The sequence below is a fragment of the Anastrepha obliqua genome, chromosome 3, assembly GCF_027943255.1.
Source record: "Anastrepha obliqua isolate idAnaObli1 chromosome 3, idAnaObli1_1.0, whole genome shotgun sequence".
Classification (NCBI taxonomy): domain Eukaryota; kingdom Metazoa; phylum Arthropoda; class Insecta; order Diptera; family Tephritidae; genus Anastrepha; species Anastrepha obliqua.
The window spans coordinates 57,906,771-57,927,149 of record NC_072894.1 but is presented as its reverse complement, the minus strand read 5'-3'; the positions used below and the strand labels follow the sequence as shown (position 1 = coordinate 57,927,149).

Below are 20,379 nucleotides of genomic sequence, written 5' to 3'. Positions count from 1 at the left end.
GGCGCAAAGGGGGGATACGCAGTGAAAGGGGTGAATTTTGGGTGGAAAAAAATTCATAAGGTACAGGTATTCTCTGTACGGGAAAAGTTTGGTTATATATTTGAGAAAGTGTAAACAAAATTGGCAAACATTTTGCGAGGGGCTAACTCGCCGGCAGACGGCGCTGAAGATTGCAAAAATTAATTAAAAAAAAAATCATAAGGTACATGAATTCCAATTATTGTATTTTGAAGTTTAAACATTCCAAAAGCCATTTACAAAATGGCAGACAAAAAAGTGAGGGCTAAGGCCGCGGCAGACGACGTTAAAAAGTGCGTCAACATTTTTCGTCACATTCGCAATCGGAATCTGATTCGGACGTGATATCTCCTTCGCTATCTTCATTTGATTCGCTTTCTGCATTAATGTCTTCATCACCTGTAACAAAGCACAAGGCAAAATGATTTTTAGACATTTAATAGAATGGAATAGTTATATGTTCTGTGGATAAATATATTACCTTCGTTTGTTCCAGGATCAATAATATCTTGTATTGTACTAGGCAGCTGTGGTCAGTCAAACCATTTAAATGTATAATTTCCATCTACTAATATCCATCCGCAAGTTTCTGGTCGTAAATATGATAGAATTTTCTTATGAGCATTTTTCCATATTGTAGCAATATATTTGGTCCTCAATAAATGCTGCGTTAATTCAGCCTGGCTAGGAGGCAAAGTGGATGAGTCAAAATTCTGCAATTTTTTTTTCTGGAAAGGTTCCTCCAAATCGTTGACCTTATAGGTTTTTAAAAATAAGGCGAATCGTGCATCATTTACGGAGCTCAACAATCGAAAGTTGTACAAATGACAGATAAACTTTTCAAGAATCGGGAAAACAGCGGTTTCATCACAGTCTTCATGTCCAATTTGACCGAATGCTTTTTGTAAGTCTTCATTTTTCTTTAAAATCTGTAAAGGACGTTGCTTTCCCTTGCGAAATAATGCGGGATTAAAATCGCAGCCAGTCAAAGCATGAAATCCTGGCAGAGATTGACACATTATCTCGCCTAACTTTTCATGCAACGTCGATACGTCAATTATTCGTTGCTTATTCCAAACCCCTGTTTGAATATAAACTTTGCTATTGTGTTGTACGTGAATCATATTAGCCAACATAATAATTAAAATATCCGTATCTGAGCATTTTATTAGAATGTTTGCTATTGACTCGATATTGCACGCATGATATACTATTTTTGAATCCGCCTCTTCATGCAAATCGAGAGTAAACTTATCACTTTTTGAAAATAATATGCTTTCATTCACAGCTTCATATTGATAACAGTTATCAAAATTGAGTAGCACTTTTTTATTTTGAAAGAATGGAATTAATTCTTGATTTTGCCAGTTGACGATTAAAAATTTCACGAGTGCCTCTTTGAAAAAGCTGTTTCGGAGTTCTTTATTAAAGTCTGATGGTCTTGTATGGATATAGAGGAGGAGTTAAATGGAATGGGAATGGAATAGGTCAAGTTACATTTACACAAACGTAAAAAATGACGAAACTTTTATCAAATTCATGAAAGATATCTTCAATTTCGATTGTGCATCAGACGTTAATAAGTCAACAACACTAAGGGGCACCATCATCGATTTGCCTTTTTCAAGACACTTTACACTCGAAACACTCCATAAATATCGATAATAATTCTTCTGCACTTAAATATCAAGAATGTGACGAAAAATGTTGATGTGTAGCGCACTTTTTGACGTCGTCTGCCGCGGCCTTAGCCCTCACTTTTTTGTCTGCCATTTTGTAAATGGCTTTTGGAATGTTTAAACTTCAAAATACAATAATTGGAATTCATGTACCTTATGATTTTTTTAAATTAATTTTTGCAATCTTCAGCGCCGTCTGCCGGCGAGTTAGCCCCTCGCAAAATGTCTGCCAATTTTGTTTACACTTTCTCAAATATATAACCAAACTTTTCCCGTACAGAGAATACCTGTACCTTATGAATTTTTTTCCACCCAAAATTCACCCCTTTCACTGCGTATCCCCCCTTTGCGCCCCAGTTTTGCAATGGCAGACATTCATTTTTATATTCGTCTACACTAATACTATTATTTTCAATATAAATTAGCCATGTACCTGATGAGGGCATTTTCATGTAGCCAGCTCTTAGACTATTCGATGATCTTCCAGAACGACGGGATCATTTATATGCGGTAGATTCCTTTCCTTTTTCAATTAGCGACTCAGCAATCTCGACCAGCACTGGTAAGAAGGCAGGTTTCTTCCTATTCAGCCCCGAATATATAACCCAAGTGTTTACAGCAGCCATCATCATGCCACGATAAAATACTTTTTTCCACCATTTATTTGATTTTCTGCTTATATCATACAATCCCGACATTTGATCTGCCAAGTCCACACCGCCCATTGTTGCGCGGTACGTCTTTACGATGTCAGGGCATGGAAACTCTGCCTCAGTTCCATCTTTCATTTTGCGTCTAACAGTGCACATTTCAGATGTGTGGCAGTTACTGAGCAGCATTACCTCTTTGACGTCCTGCCACTTTACCGCTATGGTACCTGCAATCAAAAAAGTTACTTAAAAAATTAATTAAAGGGTTTTAGTTTGACTTCGTACCCGCCGAATTAACTTTGAAAATAGCTTCGCCTCGCTGCAATTTTTCTGGTATTTTCGGAACATTCTTCCGGTTGGACATGCATGTTCCCAAAGCTGGATATGGTATGTTGTTAATAAGATTAACAGTGATGAAACAACGATCAAAGCAAAGTGTCACGTCAGGGTTAGAAATCGTTGCTGCAAGATTATTCACAACTCGTTCGCCGAGTGTCCCTTCAAGGACAGATCCTTCTTTTCCACAATATGTACTCATGTCATAGGTGTATCCAGTCAAAGAATCGCAGCGAAGCCACATTTTGATGGCCCGTTTCACTGGCTTGAGTGGCATATATTGTTGGAATACTGTTTTCCTGAGCCTCTCATTAGTACATTGGGCAATGTACAAAGACATGCTTCGTGGAAACAATTTACGAAAAATTTCGTGGGGGTTGAGTGGCGCCCAATATTTACTGCAATTATGCATTCGCGGTGGTTACTATCCGATTTTCTTGAAATAAGCGACTCATTCGGTGTGCTCCAAATAACCGTGCCTGAGGCTTCCTCACCTCGTGCAGGTCGATCGTTTATGCCACCATTCTCGTCACTCAATCCGGTCTCCTCTGAATCGCTCGAAGAATCGTCATTGCCAGTGGTTTTATCTAACTCGGGACTATAAATATCATCACTTTCGTCACTAAAATCAGTTCCTGATTCCATGGATTCATCATCGTCTTCTTGAAGTAATGCACTAATTTGATCGCGATTTAATTTCGACATTTTTGCTGTCTACGAGGTTGCAAAAATAAAAAAATTAGCTGTGTGATACATTGTGTACAACGTACTGTTGGGACATATATGTCCTTATATAAAGCCCTGCTGGGACACATGCATCCCAAAATTAATTTTCGCTGAATATTTTTCACAAAACTCTTATTAAAATATATATTTGTACTTACCAGTAAAAGGGCAGTATTTTTCTTTAGAAAAATCAACACTTCTTATAAAAATACGTATTATTTCACTAAAATTACGCGTAAATTTGATGCAATATTAGCGACTGCTCACAAACAACTGATCAAAACTAAACCCGATTGAAACAGTGTGGAATGCGGATAACGGTAAATTGTAAGTATTGTTCGCAGCTACTGATTAGAACATTTTGGTTGAGTTTCCTATGAAAATTGCAAGTTTCAGTGTGAAGTGAACATGCTGTGGGATATCAGTGTCCCAGCAGTAGCGAAAGGGTTAAAAAAATGCACCTAATACGTTTTTGGTAAGGAACTTTCGTTTAGCAAAACACAATTCAATTGTCATGTTAAATCTCTCTAAATTTTTATTAGCTAATACTAGGTGAGTTTTAATTGCAATAACAACATTATTTAGTATATTTTAAAATGTGTATTTTATGTATATATATATTTTCTAATAACATGTGATTTCTTTTTGATTGTTAATTATTTATCTGAAAATATTTAGCATCTCTAATAAACAATTTTCAATGTTCGATTTCTTTGTTTCAATTATTGTTCCCAAGCTGATAAGTACAGTACATCACAATGACATTAACAGCGATAGACTCGCTAGTACTCGCAGGCTTTCAAAGCACTAAATTTGCACAACATTTTTTCTTCGTAAATAGTTACTTATGTACATAGGTATGTAATTAGTAAATCACTCGTGGCATTCTTTCGTTTTGCATTACAAATTAAGTAGTTATTACTCACTAATTATAGTTAACGTACACACAGCTTTGCTTTCTAAAGTAATTATTTATGTTCAATAAAAAGTTATTAAGTAGAGGGGACACAAAGTGTTCCCATTAAGTTTCAACTATACAGTGGCACATACTCGTTTAAACGCATAACTGTCTTCAAACAATTTGATATGGTGAAACGATATTTAAATTAATGCAATGAATCAGAAATCCAGAATCAATTTTATATGCCCATAAAACTACAGATTTTACATGGTAATGCTGCATACTCAGTTTTTCACTTTCTCATTAATAACATTTTTAAATGACTTTAAAGGTTCAAAGGACTTAATTTTCAAAAAAATGTTTTAAATACTTATAATAACTTTACGATATTACTGTGGATATAAAACGGAGGAGGTTATTATTATTATAATTTTTGTGAAGGGATTTAGCACAAAGGTTATTGGTTTCACGATATTTGAACGATATCTGAACGGAACTGCCTCAATGGATTTTAGAAAGAAAGCTTATTTTTCACCAAAACAGTACTACACTTGTAATTCAAGAAATATATTTTCTTTTCTTTGTCCACTCCTCTCGGGAACAAAGAGCCTCGACAAGACTCAGTCTTGCGTTGGTTTCGTTAATCTATTTTGATTTCTGACAGGGTAGGCGATTAGCCTGCTGCTACTTTAGGAAATATATAATGAATTATTAAAAAAAAAAAAAAAAAAACAATGTGTTGAAGTTATATATTTGTTGTAATACCTATATACTGTTTTATGGGGTATGGGGTAGTCAGAAAAAATTGGACTTTTTTTTTAACTATAATACCTTAAAAATATTGTTGGACAATGTACAAATACTTTTCGAGTTATTCAACAATTAACAAAGGGCGTTCGAGCGCTTCGGTAATCGATAGCAAAACTTTAAATTCATTTTTCTCAAAACTATGTTTTTTGAACTGGATTATCTATTAATAAAACTAATTTCTCTTGTCCGATTGATTTTAGATGAATCTCTAAGGACTTGTGATGATCACCGCAAGGGTCTTCTGGAGAAACGGGCTCAAATAGCGAAAAATTTTAGAATTATAATTTTTTTTTTTAATTTTGCTAAAGTCAAGTCGATTATTTAAACTCATCAATTTTTCTGGCCTCTGACTACCCCTAACCTCTTATAAAAACGTAAAATAGCTGAACTTTACCACTACGAAATGAACTATACGCAAGATATATCTCTGATTCCCCTCGAAATTTTAAAGCCCCTTCCAAATTTAATTTATAAGAAAATTTAAAACTAAGTGTGCAGCATCAATGTGTAATATCTATAGTTCCACGTGTGTTTGCAAATTTCCCTGGCGAACAAAAAAAGTTGATTTTTGTCACATGACGTAACAGAAGAAATATTTGTTTAAGTGCACTTAGGCAAAGCAACAGAAATATTGTACACATATATAAAAATTTATTGATTTTCTATTTTATTTATTATTATTATTTTCTTTTTTTAATCAGTTCAAATATTCTTTTTGGCATCAAATTTACTAAGCTTGGAAGTATTTTTGTACCAATTTGAGCTTAGTTTTCAATTTGAACTCGATAACCGCACAAAAATAACTATTTCAAAGTTTTTGATCGCAAATACTGTAATTAGGTCTGGTCTGTATACAAGCTGGAACCAGATGAGGTTCTCACTACACCACTCTAACTATGTCCGTAAGATATTAATTGCTGGGTCGCCCTGCTGGAAGGCGGAGTTATCGCGCATTGTTCCATACATAAAAGTGATGAGAGCATCTTCTCACATTTTATTAGAAATTGGCGCCAACCACTTTTTTATTTAGTGCTTGGCCGCGCAACTCCTCCCATTTGTGGTAGGATGTTTTCCCACAAACGGAGGAACCTACAATTTTGCGCGTCATTCGAATGGCTGGTGGTTTTTTATTAGAATGGCAAATAGTTTTTCATGGTAGAAATAAACGTGGAGATTCTGCATTACCTGCGAGTGGCAACCGCTATTAGAAAAAAACCTTTTTCAATCATTTGGTGCTTCATGCACGGAGATTCGAAGTCCAGATTCCGAATGGTAATCAAATACCAACTCATTTGGCCACGGCGGCAGTTTTATTATAAATAACCGCGTTAATTTTTGGGGAAACGGAACCTTTCTAGTGTCCATGACACTCCCAACGCCAAAGTTCCTTTTCGACATCAGAAAATTATTACTTCGAAGATCATGCCAATAACAACTCATGCAACTTTATTTCACTAAGTAATCCATTTCTTATGTATGCAAGTAAATTCTTGCTGTGCCGTCATGTTGGGTGATTTAAACAAGCGCTTGCAAAGTGTCTTCGTGCAATTAGTGAAGGCGTCATGACTCATGACTTCTGACAATGGCAGATCATGCTTTCTTTGTACTTCAGTAGCATTGAGCTTAGTTTTGGTTGCCTTGTGCCTGCTCGTCTCAATTTTTTTTTTTTTTGTCAAGTTTTGATTAACTTTCGTCTGTTTTTTGACACCATGTCTTTCTTCTCCTTTTTTTTAGATACGTACGACAGACCCAGATTTATGATTTTTATGATAAAAGTTAATTTTAATTTTTTCTGTCTCCAACAAATATTTTCCTTTAGGCATTTTTCATATTTTAATGGAGTGAAAGACAACCAGTCTACCCTCTAAATGTAAAAAAATAGTTTACATTTATTTTTTTTGGTTTTAAAAAATATATGTTTTATAACAGGAACCTCAAGACTCAAACATGAATTTCATATATTAAAAGTTGCCAAATGTTAAAGATTTTATTTTGTGACTTAATCAACTTTAAAATGAATCAGTTGCGTTTAAAGGAATATACAAGGTGGTTATAAAAGAGTATGCAAACGGCGTCACACGTCAATCATATTTGACACTTGTGAGATAGACAGCTGCAGTATACAAACATACAAGCAATGGAGCGCGTAAAAGTCAACATAAAGATTTTCATCATTTAAAATCTGTTTCTTTTTTTATTTAGTAAAAAAGTTAGTCATAAACGAAATTGATGATTAATTTTGCGCCACCTTGTATATATATGCACCACTGTATTCTCTCATTAAGTTACAAGTGCATTTCAATAATAATTAGCTATTTGTCGAGTTTTCCTTTCTTTTAAGTTTAGCTCGGGCCATCTTCCTTTCTGGTTGCCTGGCCGTTTTGTGACAATAATTTAATTAAAATTTCTATGATAAAAACTACTAAAATTGCAATACTCTCAACTATAAACTACATAGTTACTATTAATTGTTACACTTTTTAATACTTCCATCGTGAAATACGTAGTAAATGGTGCATATTTCACGTAACAAAATTGTTTTGTTTCTTTTTGTTTTAATTTTAAAATATACACATAGATTAATCTTTGTTTGTTTTGACTTAAGTAATTTTATAGGTTCGTTCTTTTGTTTTTGGTGGATAGAAAAATACATTGTTTCATTTACTTATTCAAACATTTTTATAATGGAATCATTTTACATCATCTTTAGGTGATAAAACAAATTTAACTACATTTTAAGCAAAAAGCTTCCAAAATATAATTGTATATATATACATCTAATTAAAAACAAACAAAAAAATACCGTTATGAACAATACATGAAATAATATAGAGCACTTAAGTTTATAAGTTTATGCTTAAGTACAGGCAATTCCTTTAATTACAAATATGCACATTTGAAGGGAAAGTATTTATATTACTTTTTAAGCGGGAATAGTAGCTTCTACATAGAAATCAGGTTCATCCTCATCCTTGACTTCACTGCCATCGAGCTAAGTAAAAGAATTAAAGCTATTAGTGATGCTATTAAAATTCAGTATTACGAGTGTCTTTAATTCTACGATTACAAGACATTATATAATACAATAAGTTTTCATAATAGTTTATAATGTAATAATTATATGATATAGTAAAATAAATTTTCAATATACCAACTTCATGTAACACAATATAAATGTCATTTGTTAACATTTGTGCGTTACCTGTAGTTTTTGCCGATACCGAATGAAACATAAATTTTTTTAGAGACATTTTCATAGCAGACTTTTTCAGGCTTTCACAGCTTTAAAGAAACAAATTTTTTAAGACAGCCGAATGATAATCATCTATAAAAGTATTGGGTATTTCAAAAGTGACGCTTAGATGTAAATAGTGACTAATCCCTACTAATATTATAAATGTGAATGTAAGTTTGTTTGTTACGCTTTCACGCCAAAACTACTTAACCGATTATTATGAAACTTTGTACACATGTTATTGGAGGTGTTAGAAGTAACATAGGATACTTCTTATTAAAAAAAAGGTCTCGAGATATAGGTCAAAACGTGGACCCGGGTAACCTTCGGATGTGTATGTACAATATGGGTATCAAATGGAAGCTGTTGGTGAATGCTGTAGTTCAGAGTATTTTTCATGCCGCTCCGTGACTAGGGTCTCGAGATAGAGACCAAAACGTGGACCCTAGAATGTGTTTGCACAATATGGATATCAACTGGAAGCTGTTGGTGAATGCTTTAGTACAGAGTATTTTTCATGCCGCTCCGTGACTGGGGCCTCGAGATATAGGTCAAAACGTGGACGCGGGTAACCTTTGGTTGTGTATGTACAATATGGGTATCAAATGGAAGCTGTTGGTGACTGCTGTAGTTCAGAGTATTTTTCATGCCGCTCTGTGACTAGGGTCTCGAGATAGAGACCAAAACGTGGACCCTAGAATGTGTTTGTACAATATGAATATCAAATTGAAGCTGTTGGTGAATGCTTTAGTAAAGAGTATTTTTCATGCCGCTCCGTGACTGGGGTCTCGAGATATAGGTCAAAACGTGGACGCGGGTAACCTTTGGTTGTGTATGTACAATATGGGTATCAAATGGAAGCTGTTGGTGAATGCTGTAGTTCAGAGTATTTTTCATGCCGCTCTGTGACTAAGGTCTCGAGATAGAGACCAAAACGTGGACCCTAGAATGTGTTCGTACAATATGGATATCAAATTGAAGCTGTTGGTGAATGCTTTAGTACAGAGTATTTTTCATGCCGCTCCGTGACTGGGGTCTCGATATATAGGTCAAAACGTGGACACGGGTAACCTTTGGTTGTATATGTACAATATGGGTATCAAATAAAAGCTGTTGATAAGTGCTTTAATACGGGGTAATTTTCATGCCTATTGATGACTAGGGTCTCGAAATATATGCCAAAACGTGGACCCGCCGTGTCTTTGCACCGAATTAAACCAAACTTACACACATTGTTAAGTAGGTATTGAAGATGGTTTCCGTATAGTTTGGATACCTATTGGTAGATAGAGTCTCGAGATATAGGTCAAAACGTGGACCCGGGTAACCTTTGGTTGTGTATGTACAATATGGGTATCAAATGAAAGCTGTTGATAAGTGCTTTAATACGGGGTAATATTCATACCTATTGATGACTAGGGTCTCGAAATATATGCCAAAACGTGGACCCGCCGTGTCTTTGCCCAGCGAAGCGGGCCGGGTTTGCTAGTTTCTATATATTTTTCCTATAATTTTTGTACACGCCATCTTTGACATTTGTTAAGCAGACTGATGTAATATTACAAATTACACGATAGAACATAGCGTTAAAAATATTGGAACTTATTGGAACATACTAAAATTTATCTATTTTTGAGAACACCGATATTCCTGATTTTTTGTGTGAAAATAATCGCCCGAATCACAGATTGATGAAAAATTTAAAAAAACTGGTTTTGTCGAGTATAGAAAAAAACGGGCACATTAAGAGCTGGATTTTCGGTTGAGAATATTGCAGCTGTAGCGCAAAGTGTTGCTGAACAACCTTATTCATCGATATATCGATGCCCTTTTGCCTGTGGACGTGCTCATGGTGGACATTTAAATGATGACAATTCTCATATACACAATTCTCTTTTTACAAGGTCTTTTTTAACACGATTGAAATAACACGGATCACTAATACATTTCATTTACATGAAATTTTCGTTCTTGCACGAATCTCTAAGTGAATAATGGTTTTCTAATCAAAACCCTATTCCGAAAAGTTTATCTCATTAAGTAAAACTGCTTCGTGTAAAAGCAATAGATACATTTTAGAACTAAACAAGTCCAGTAGTGCATAAAAATTTCAAGTCATCTTTAGTGCGGAGTCACACTGTGCGTTTTCACCGGAGCGGTTGAAACGCATGCGTTTTCACCGCACCGGATCGACATGTCACACTGTACGGTCACTCAGCGACAATCTGCGTCAGTCTGCTGCATTCTGTAAGCACAACAAGATGTCCCGGAAAATTTTGAGAAAAAAAATAATTGCAATTTCGCTATTGGAAGCGGAAGGATTATTGAGAGAGCCAGTGAATCGCCAACACTGGGTCCATCCATTCTTTTCTCATCGTGAATCAACTGAGAAATTTCGACGGTTTTTCGAAAATATTCGCCTCTATAGTGATAAATTTTTTAAATATTATTATTATTATTATATTATTAAATTTAATAAAACATTTTAGTATTTATCGATGTTTGTTACAGTGACTTCAACAATTGCAAAACGCTGCGTTTGAACTGCACAGTGTGACGGTATTCGTAAGAATACTTGTGTCGTCGATGTCTTCCGGTCTTGCGGTCAAGCCGCATCGCCGCAGCAAGTTGCGGCAACCGTCCGGTAGGTGCGGCGACAACGCACAGTGTGACAACTGTCATACAAACGCGTTCGTCATTGCCATCCTTTCGCGCCGGAGCGTTTTCAACGCTCCGGTGAAAACGCACAGTGTGACTCCGCACTTAGGTCGCGCCTAGCTGGACGATAACAAGTATTGTACAAGGTGGCGCAAAATTATCATCCAAGTTTGTTCTCCAATCATTTTACTGAACAAAAAAGTTATTTTGAAAATTTTAAATTTGAAAATGATAATATTTATCTTTATAAGGGTCAAATATGATTGACGTACGATGATGACACTTGCAAAAATTATAAATTTTCGATATGTTGATGCATTATGCGCCACGGAAGCGAAGTTATTGCATCTAAAGTATCAGTATGTTTGTGTCATCGGTACAAAAATTAGTTTCGAACAAAGAGCTAATATGAAATTTTGTTTTAACATTTGAATTGAAGAAAAAAGTTTATGGCGATGATTGTCTATCTCATGCCAGGGGGTTTTACACGTTTCAGAGATGGTTGTGAGGACATAAATGACAATGAAAATGAGTAACCACCGAACAGAAAACTCCATCGAAATTGTTAGTAAATTTATCAAAAATGAACCGTAATCATCGTTGGAATTCATAGAATCAAAGTTGAATATCTCAAAAACATCAATTTATCGCAATTTTATGGTCATTTGGGTTTATGAGAGGTCTGTGTACGTTTTACTCAGCACAAATTAACTAAGGACCAAAAATTGCTCAGAGTTATTTTTTGTGCGCATTGACGCTCACCTCTACATCCTTTTACCGTTTCAACCTACCGACCGCATCTTTTTGCCAAAAATGGAGCGATTGTGACTAAGTGATATTACTTACCCAATTTCCCTATTTACTGTGCGCATGGATGCCCATAGAGACATGACTAAATCGACTAATTCTGATCTTTTGGTATACTCGTATATAATATTATATAATTGTTTTATGCGACTACGCACAACCATTGGGTAAAAAAAATTATAACACTCTTGCCCACAAGTGCATCTTGCGTACTTCACTTACCGCTTGCAGTTGTTCGGGTGTATAGAGCATCACAAGTCGCTGTCTTATCGGTACCATCAGGATGAGGAAAAATGGGAAAGCCAATGATATCTTGGATGATTTCACAGCCCAGAGTAATGTCAGACAAAGCAATTGTATGGTGGTGAACATGTGCATTTTCCAGGTGGGCACACGTTTTACATACGGTGTGGGTGGATAATGTTTTACCGGCATGAAATATAGTCTCATTCTATAAATATCAGAAATATCGATTAAGTAAATATATAAAAGAGTGCCTTTGCTCACAAGATACAAAAACGTACCTTTCGAAGAACTGTACGCCACTCATCGAAGCGATACCCATGTACAGAAATACGCCAAACAATACTGCCATAGGCACCAAACGCAGCAGCGGTGCCATTGTTACGGACAATCCAATCATGAGCGACACAAAGAAGCCAGACAAACGCTGCTCTTTAACATCAATAATACGCGGCGATTCACCAGGGGCGTGGGTCCTTAAATATAATATTTATGTATGAATAATTTATTAAGCACAAAATGTAAATGATTTTTTCAAAATCTTATTTTCTTCTCACCTTGACATAACAGTTAGCGCAGATACGTGCGTTACTGAACGTACCGTGGCTGCACAATGCCATGGAGTACCAAAAAGACCGCAACATGTATTCAAAAAACCTAATATCACAATATCCAAATGCAGTCCTGAGCCTTTCTTCAGGCCACGCTCTGGTTTATCGACAATCAACTCGGAAATGTGCGATTCCATGAAGATGAGAATGTACACCAAAATAGCTGGTATACCACAAGCAAATGGTGCCCAAACGGGCATGCCACCCAAAGACACCAACCAACCGCGCACTTCCGGATCGCTGGGTGAAATACCCTCTGGCACGCTGAGTTTATCAGTGTACACTTGAGGTATCAGATAGTCAATTAATACAAAAATTGCTATAGCAATCGGCACACCAAAGTCACCCAGCGCACGGCGAGCATTTCGTCCCAGGAAATGGGAGTTACGGAAGAGTTTCAAATAGTAGGCGATAGTGAAGGTGCCCAAGGTGAGTATCGTGCAGAAGAGTGCTGTGTTTGGCATATTTGTGTGGGATACAATGTTCGAAATTAAACCAATACTGGATGTTGTGTTTGATATCGACACATCGGCGGTCACATTACCGAAACTATCCGTAGTTGTGTTGTCGTAGCTCTGCAGTTGTGGTGCGAGCGTTGCTGGCGGGAAATTATAGTCGGCCAATAGTGGATTCTTCTTATACACAGATACCAATTTCATCAACGTCTCATAGATATAGATCAATGTGATCAATGCTGAGAAGATTTCCTGGGTGAAACGCGTAAACAGGCGCACGTAAACGCTGCATTCGAATGCAGACAAAGTTGTGGCAATGATGGCCAACCAAACGCCAATGTAAGCGCGGATCGTGAGAAAGGGTAAATTATTCTCGCGGCAAAAGTTAATCAATGCTTCGTCGAAAAGTAACAGTGGGCCAGTGGTGCCTATAATGCCGAGTGGTTGACCGGAAATCGTATGGAAAATTATACCACAAAGTGCCGTGCTCAATAATGTCTCCGAAATACCAATTAGATTGCCCGTCTTTTCGGAGGCTAGACCGCCGAAAGTGATAGCTGTCGAGAGGCAGGCAAAGTACATAAAGATAGTAGCGGCTAACGTTTGCGAATTCAGACCATCGGTAATATCGCTCTTATACATGGGCAGACGACGCTTGAGATCATTACGTAGGCCACCCCACCACTTGTGTGTCTTTTCGAGCGGATTGATTTTTTTCTTGCCATCAAGAATATCTAATTCCGGTTTCTTTTCAACAATTATTTTAGCTTCTTGCTTTATCTTCTCCTTCAGTTCATTCTTTACCTATCCACAGAGATGAAATATATACTTTTGTTAATAACTGTCAGTGGATAGTTGTTGCTTTGAAATACTTACCTCCAACGCTTTGCGCTTGCGTGAACGAATCCAGTCCTTTTTTGCTTTCAATTCCTCAAATGGCAAAAGATCTTGACGCTCCCAATTACCCGGTGGCAATACAATTGAATCATCCAAGAATTCGTTGATAGCTGAAAGCAGATCTTTGCGATCGTCTGCCTTATATGCGATTGCATGGAACGGTTCGTTCGCCATTAGAGTGGCAATAGAGCGGCCCACTTCATGGTAGTCCAAATCGAGCGTTGGTGGACCCATGAGTATGAACATAAAACGCACGGGCACAGCTACCTCGGTCAAAGTGGGCATAAGCACACCTTCGGCGAGACGTACAAACGCAATTGTTGGCTGTTGAAGAAAATCTACAGCACCGACCTAAGCAGGTCATAGGGAGAATACCCATTAATATGATTAGGAAATTATTTACATACATACATACATACATATATTATAATATAGAAATATGATATTACAGTTTTTCAAACCTACTGCATACATACCAATACAGTCGTCGCTTCAGCGCCCACGGGTATACGCTTGAGTATACTATCATTTTGCAGCTTCTGTAGATTCTCCTGCGACGACGAATACATATCGTCCCTGATATCAATCTTTAAATCATTACTACGCTTGCTGCCGCCAATTTCGCTAGCGGGCATTATCTTGGGCCGCTTGTCTTCTCCAGTTAGATTCTAGGGTAGTAATATTTTGTTTTGGTTTTAAGTAAAAAAACTTAAAATAAAATATTAAGACTCGGTAATAAAGAATTGTTTAATAAAAATATTTTGAAAAAGATAAATTGAAGTTGTTAAATATTAAAACCAATTTTCACCGAACTCTTAACTGCCTTTAAAATTCCCGTTGGATTTGAAAAATACCAAGCATTTCCATCGGAATGGAGTTAACTTGTTTACATTAGAGGTTTGTAGACAATACTCAGAAAAGACTGTACTGTTACATCTCATAAAGTAAAACTGAAATTATGTGCATATGTACATTAATACTTGTAAGTATTCCCAAAACGCTCTGAAATTTTTAAATGAATTGCAATTCCACGAAATGTGTTAACAAATCATTAAACTAATGTTCAAACTACAACAAATCAAGAAGGATTCAACCGATTGCAGTACGATTTTTTTCTTTCTATAAAACTTGAAATTTTTTACTATCACCCGCATTAATCGAAATTAGTAGATATGTCTTATAATAATAAACTCTTCTTCTTTCATTATGTGCCAAATACCACTAAGTGGGAACAAGCAGGAAGGGCAAAGATGATAAACGTACTGCCTCAGATTTCTTTACATGCAAATTTTGTATTTAGCGTATTTTCTTGGGCTATTCAGCTCAGTGTCCGACAAAATCCTACAATGATCTGGATCATTTTAATAGGTGTTATGGGCAGCACTTATATGAACCCTCTATTTTGGTTGTAGGTGGGTAGGTAGGTAAAATGGCAGAGCCACAGACACACTTCAACTAGCACTTACGTGCCGTTTTGATAGCACAATGTGAACCATTACCTATGCAAACAAAAATTATTGGGAAGAGAAATCCTTATACATCCATCCAGTGCTGTTGATGTAGTGGAGGAGAGAAAAGGGATCTATGGAGCAGAATTTCTTCAAGTCATCCCCAAAGGGCACGCTAAGGGATCTCAAGCGCCTAGCCGCCTGAGCAGGACATTTGCAGAGAAAATGTTCAACAGTCTCTTTCTCTGTAGGATCCCCACAGCTTCTGAGTTGTATGGAATTCCAAGCTTCTCCGCATGAGTGCCGATCCCCCAGTGACCAGTGAACACCGCAAAGAGTTTGAAAATTGAATGGCGGGGATTCCCATCACCTTAAGCGTTATGTTTCTATCGTATTTTGGTTGTAATCATATTCAATAATTTTAGTAACATATTTACACTTCTCTGGTGATACGGATATCACATTTAGAATAGCATTTTCTGCTAGGCCAGTAAAGCTGAGTTAACTCCGTTCTGAAAGACAGCTTACGAGTTTCGATATAATAACAATTAGTGGAAGCTTAACCATTTAAATGTTTTGATTAGCTGTAGTGACACATAAAAGCAGTTAAGTTGCAGTGTAAATAGGCTATAAGGCATTGAATTAAATATTTCTTTCACCTACTCTAAGAAGCATGCGGCAATTTTTAAAAGTAATAAGAATCGGTAGAACAAAAATTTTCTAATATTCGTATGTATGTATAAAAATATATATTTACATGCAAGTGCTGACGTATTCATAAATACAAATGGTGCTATGCATGAAACTTTACAGGTATAAATATTAAAGTTTTAACATGTTTTTTTTTTTAAATAGACAAAATTAGTATATCTACACTGGGATTGAAACGCATTCAAAGTTTATAAAATGAGATTAAAAAAGGAATAAGATTAAAAATAATTAAAGGTAATCTAGTTCGAAAAACAAAATAAAAAATTTATATTTATATACCCGCGCGCATTAGAACAGTAAGAGATATAAAATTGTGTTGCTTGTTTTAGTGCCTTATTTCAGTGTCCGTTACTGTACTATACTTATGATGAAAGAAGTTAATTTTGCCACGTTTCCCCATTCATCTGCCCGTGAATCAAAATTAAAGAAGTTTGGTAAAATTTATAAAGGCAAATAAAGAAATACAATGCAGGTAAAATTCTGAAAATTAGAGGTGCCTTGACAACTTTCGGGTAAATGCATGTGTCTTAATAACAACTTAGAACGAATCGCCCAAAACTTGGTACACTCCAATTAATTTAGATCCAAGATAAATATTATTGTGGTCGGATAAAACCACGCCGCCTTTTTATATGTTAAGATAAATTCTGTTTGATGTTACGATCTAAATCTCGTTTACTATGAGTGAGTTTGATTCCAAAAGTTAACAAACAACCAGCCCTTATTAAGTTTCACTAAAATGTGCGCGGGTATATAAAATATGGTTCGGATAGAGTTTAGCTTTGTTTAATTTAACTTCATTAATTTTAGAGTGAAGTTTTTTGTCTATTGACAGAACAGCAATTAAGTCCGAAATGTGCACTTGCTTTTTTAACACGGCTCACATTCGCTATCTACTGCTGAAGCAGAGGTACTAAATTGTGTTCGTAAATTAATAAATTCACTGTTATATCGGATACACATGACTCTCTGTATATATTATATATTAAAGCAGAGGTGTTACTATTTATTTAGTAAAACAAGAAATCTTTCACAATGCTGATTCAGTTGGCCTTAAATTAAGGCTAAATGCAGCAACTGAGGTTAAATTTTGAATTGCGAATGTGAGCCATCATCATAAAAACGAGAGCTTTTTAAATTCGATGGTGCACCAATAGAGTTTAAGGACTTAGTTTGCACTATTAAGCTTCACGCATCTTCCATATGTTGGAATTCATTTAGAATTTGCGGACTAGGTAAATTTTAAGACTGAATCAGGTAATTTTCTACCAAAATACATACATATGTATGTATATATAAATATTTGAAGCTCACACATTTCTAAGCTTACTATTTGCTTCCTGCAAATCATAAGATTTATTCTTAGCCTTTAGGAGGTTGGTCGAAAAAGTCTCTTTCAAAGGAATGCTAACTAAGTTTTTGATTTGCTAAAGACTTTTGTAGAAACAACCATTTAAAACAGATGGAGGCATTTTCGTAAAAATGGAAAAACGTACGCAATAAATATTATTTTTCACGTAAACCAAACAAAAGCTTGAAAATCATTTATAATGGGGATTCTTTACCAACGACTCATACTATCCATTTTTTGATTACTTAGTTGCGGCGCGATCGTACTGGCATAAGTATCGCCGAAGTTTCTGACCACCCGATTGAGGTCAGCAAACCAGAATTGCCGATAATCCACGGTATATGTATAACAACTTCTAAGAGGTGTTTGTCGATCTTCAAACGCGAATCCAACGAGTTTTTATACCATATTTTCATAACCATAGTTGAAACGTAAACTCATCACAACATACCAGAGCCCAATAAAAAGTTAGGACAACATTATCAATTATATTCTCCAGTCTCAGCACAATGCGACTATTTCCTGTTTCCAAATATGAAGAAACGATTCGATGGTGCATAAGTGATTTATACCGAATGAAGATGTTATTCGTATTCGTACTAGAATTCGTATTATTTGAGGAGAATCGAAACATTTGGGAAACATTAGATGAAGGAGATAAACGCTTGTTTGGAAATATCAAAGGTGTTTATTTTGCTGAATAGTATTCCTTATCCCTATTTCCAGGAAACCAGTCTCATACCAACATTGGCATTTTGTGTTTATAACCGCCTTCGCAATAACTTAGTTTCCAGGAAAGATTTTGAAGACGCTTATTATGATACTTTCCGTGACTCACCTAAGTACTCTTTTAAACTATATAAGTCACATAAGGCAGCCATAATAGCAAAGCCGTAAGCCATCAAATTAGTTTTTCAATCTTCAAGGGGTAAGGTTTTGCTAGCTGCTGAGGGTCGCATTACTCAATGATTTGATATTTAAAAAAAAAACAAGGAGTGCATTCAATGCAAGAAGAAGTATGTCATACATACAAAATAACAAATTCACAGAAATATCGGGAGCAATGGAAAGTAATCATCTACTCACGGGGTATACTCCGGAAGTACTCGAACGATTGTCTCAAGTTCTACTGGGCTACTAAGCAGAATAATTTCTATGTATATGTATGTATGTATAAAAGCTGAATCATTCTGCTCATAACTGATATTTTGGGATTTTTATTTTTTTATTTTAATCTACTCTTCAGTTTTATGCGTGCCTGTTGGTATGTTTTTTTCTACATATGAATATCTGTTATTATATAGTTGAGGTACATAATTTAAATTACTTTCATGGAGGGGCATATATCGAGAAGAATAGCAAGATTTACCTATGTATATAAACATACATATTTACATACCTATACATACCTAAATAACCTATGCATATATGCCTGCACTTTTACACCCATTTTCATTTGTGCCCTAGGGTATTATAACTTTGCTCGCCAAGGTATAATAGCTTGGTACTGAAGATGGGCGAAAGCGGTCTATATCCGTGTCTACCTTCTGTATAATATTTATTGAAAAAAAGAAAAAAATGCGGTATCTCTGTTATAAATGAAGCGAAATTTCTGATATTTGGTACTAACTATGGGCTCATGAAAATAACTATAACGCAAGTAAAGGTAAAGGCTCCGAATCGCAGATTGTAGATGGAGAGACCAGACGAAATGCAAAATCAGCAGGACGTTATGGCCCACTTACAACCTCAAGCAATCGTCGACATTGATAAACATGAAACGACGGGACGCCTGGAGACTAACGGCAGTCATAACTGGCTTTTGGTCTGTGGGAGAATAAGCAGCCAAAATGGGTATCCCTCAGTGAGGGACCCTCACAATACATACTGTCACAGTTGTAAAAAATCAGAGAAAAAAAAAACTATTTTCCATTTCCTCTGCGAATGCCCTTCCCTATGGAAGGACAGAATGTTAACCCTGGGTAAACTGCTGTTCGAAAGTCTGGAACAGCTGTCTGGCTTAGATGTCAACAACCTGATAAGGTTCCTGAACCGCACAGACTGGTTATAGTCATGCCGTAAATAACTGGTAAACAAGTTGGTAACGAGGATGTGGCAACAAAATGGTGCGGAAGCGCTTGTTGGACTCTGGAAGAATCACCATTTAAACCATCCAGCAACCAAAGGTAAAGGCTTAATAAAACTCGCCCAAAACTTGGCACCCGGAATTTGTGTCCCACCTTATCTAGATGCGACATAAATATTATGGAGAATGGATAAAAACTACAACCATTTTTTATAAATTATTATCCATTTGACCCTAAAAGCTATGAGTTTCTTCGATTTCAAAAATTGAAAATCAGCTCAAATTTTATTTTACTAAAATGTGCGTATGTATTTTACGTTCAGTCGAACCGAATTTAGAACTTCCTTACTTGTTGTATCTAAATTCTTTGACAAGTAAATTTTATCTTTAAAAATCAAACAACTAAGTGACAATTGTCTACGTATTTGTGTACGAGTATTTATTTGAAAATTTTCAACCGAATACGGTCTATAATTTCTTCACTCTTTTTAAAAAATATTGAAAATCGAGAAAAATCCACAAACAATTTTTTTGGCGCGCAAGCCTTGAGATATTTGTTGTCGAAAAAATTGGGATTAAAAAATTGTACATTTGAAAACAAAATAAAATTCAATGATTGATTTTGTTTTGCAAACTTTTAAAATTGCTTTGTAACTGACTGGCTGATTTTTCTGTTGGCCTGATAAATGAAACTTTTGAAAGTACATATATTTACATATTTTATTTTTGCTAATTTGAAGAGCAAAACGTTTCAATT

The 20,379-nt window shown here is 35.8% G+C and overlaps 2 protein-coding genes across 4 annotated transcripts in view; both read right to left on the bottom strand.

Annotated features, from left to right (window-relative positions):
- Positions 1-2,194: 2,194 nt before the first annotated feature.
- LOC129242019 (piggyBac transposable element-derived protein 3-like) lies at positions 2,195-3,388 on the bottom strand. Its single transcript, XM_054878581.1, has 2 exons — positions 3,178-3,388; positions 2,195-2,574 (listed from the first exon to the last, which is right to left on the bottom strand). Exons 1-2 carry the CDS (start codon positions 3,386-3,388, stop codon positions 2,195-2,197), a joined length of 591 nt encoding a protein of 196 aa, XP_054734556.1.
- A 2,572-nt stretch (positions 3,389-5,960) lies between these two features.
- LOC129243087 (anion exchange protein 3-like) overlaps positions 5,961-20,379 on the bottom strand; it is a 194,955-nt gene continuing 180,536 nt past the window's right edge. For all 3 annotated transcript variants that reach the window (XM_054880197.1, XM_054880199.1, XM_054880198.1), the window contains 6 exons: positions 14,503-14,694; positions 14,006-14,377; positions 12,621-13,933; positions 12,345-12,539; positions 12,043-12,271; positions 5,961-8,112 (listed from right to left, as the gene is read on the bottom strand). In XM_054880197.1, coding sequence (XP_054736172.1) covers positions 8,044-8,112; positions 12,043-12,271; positions 12,345-12,539; positions 12,621-13,933; positions 14,006-14,377; positions 14,503-14,694 — 2,370 coding nt within the window. In that variant the 3' untranslated portion in view covers positions 5,961-8,043. The remainder of the gene's footprint in view (positions 8,113-12,042; positions 12,272-12,344; positions 12,540-12,620; positions 13,934-14,005; positions 14,378-14,502; positions 14,695-20,379) is intronic.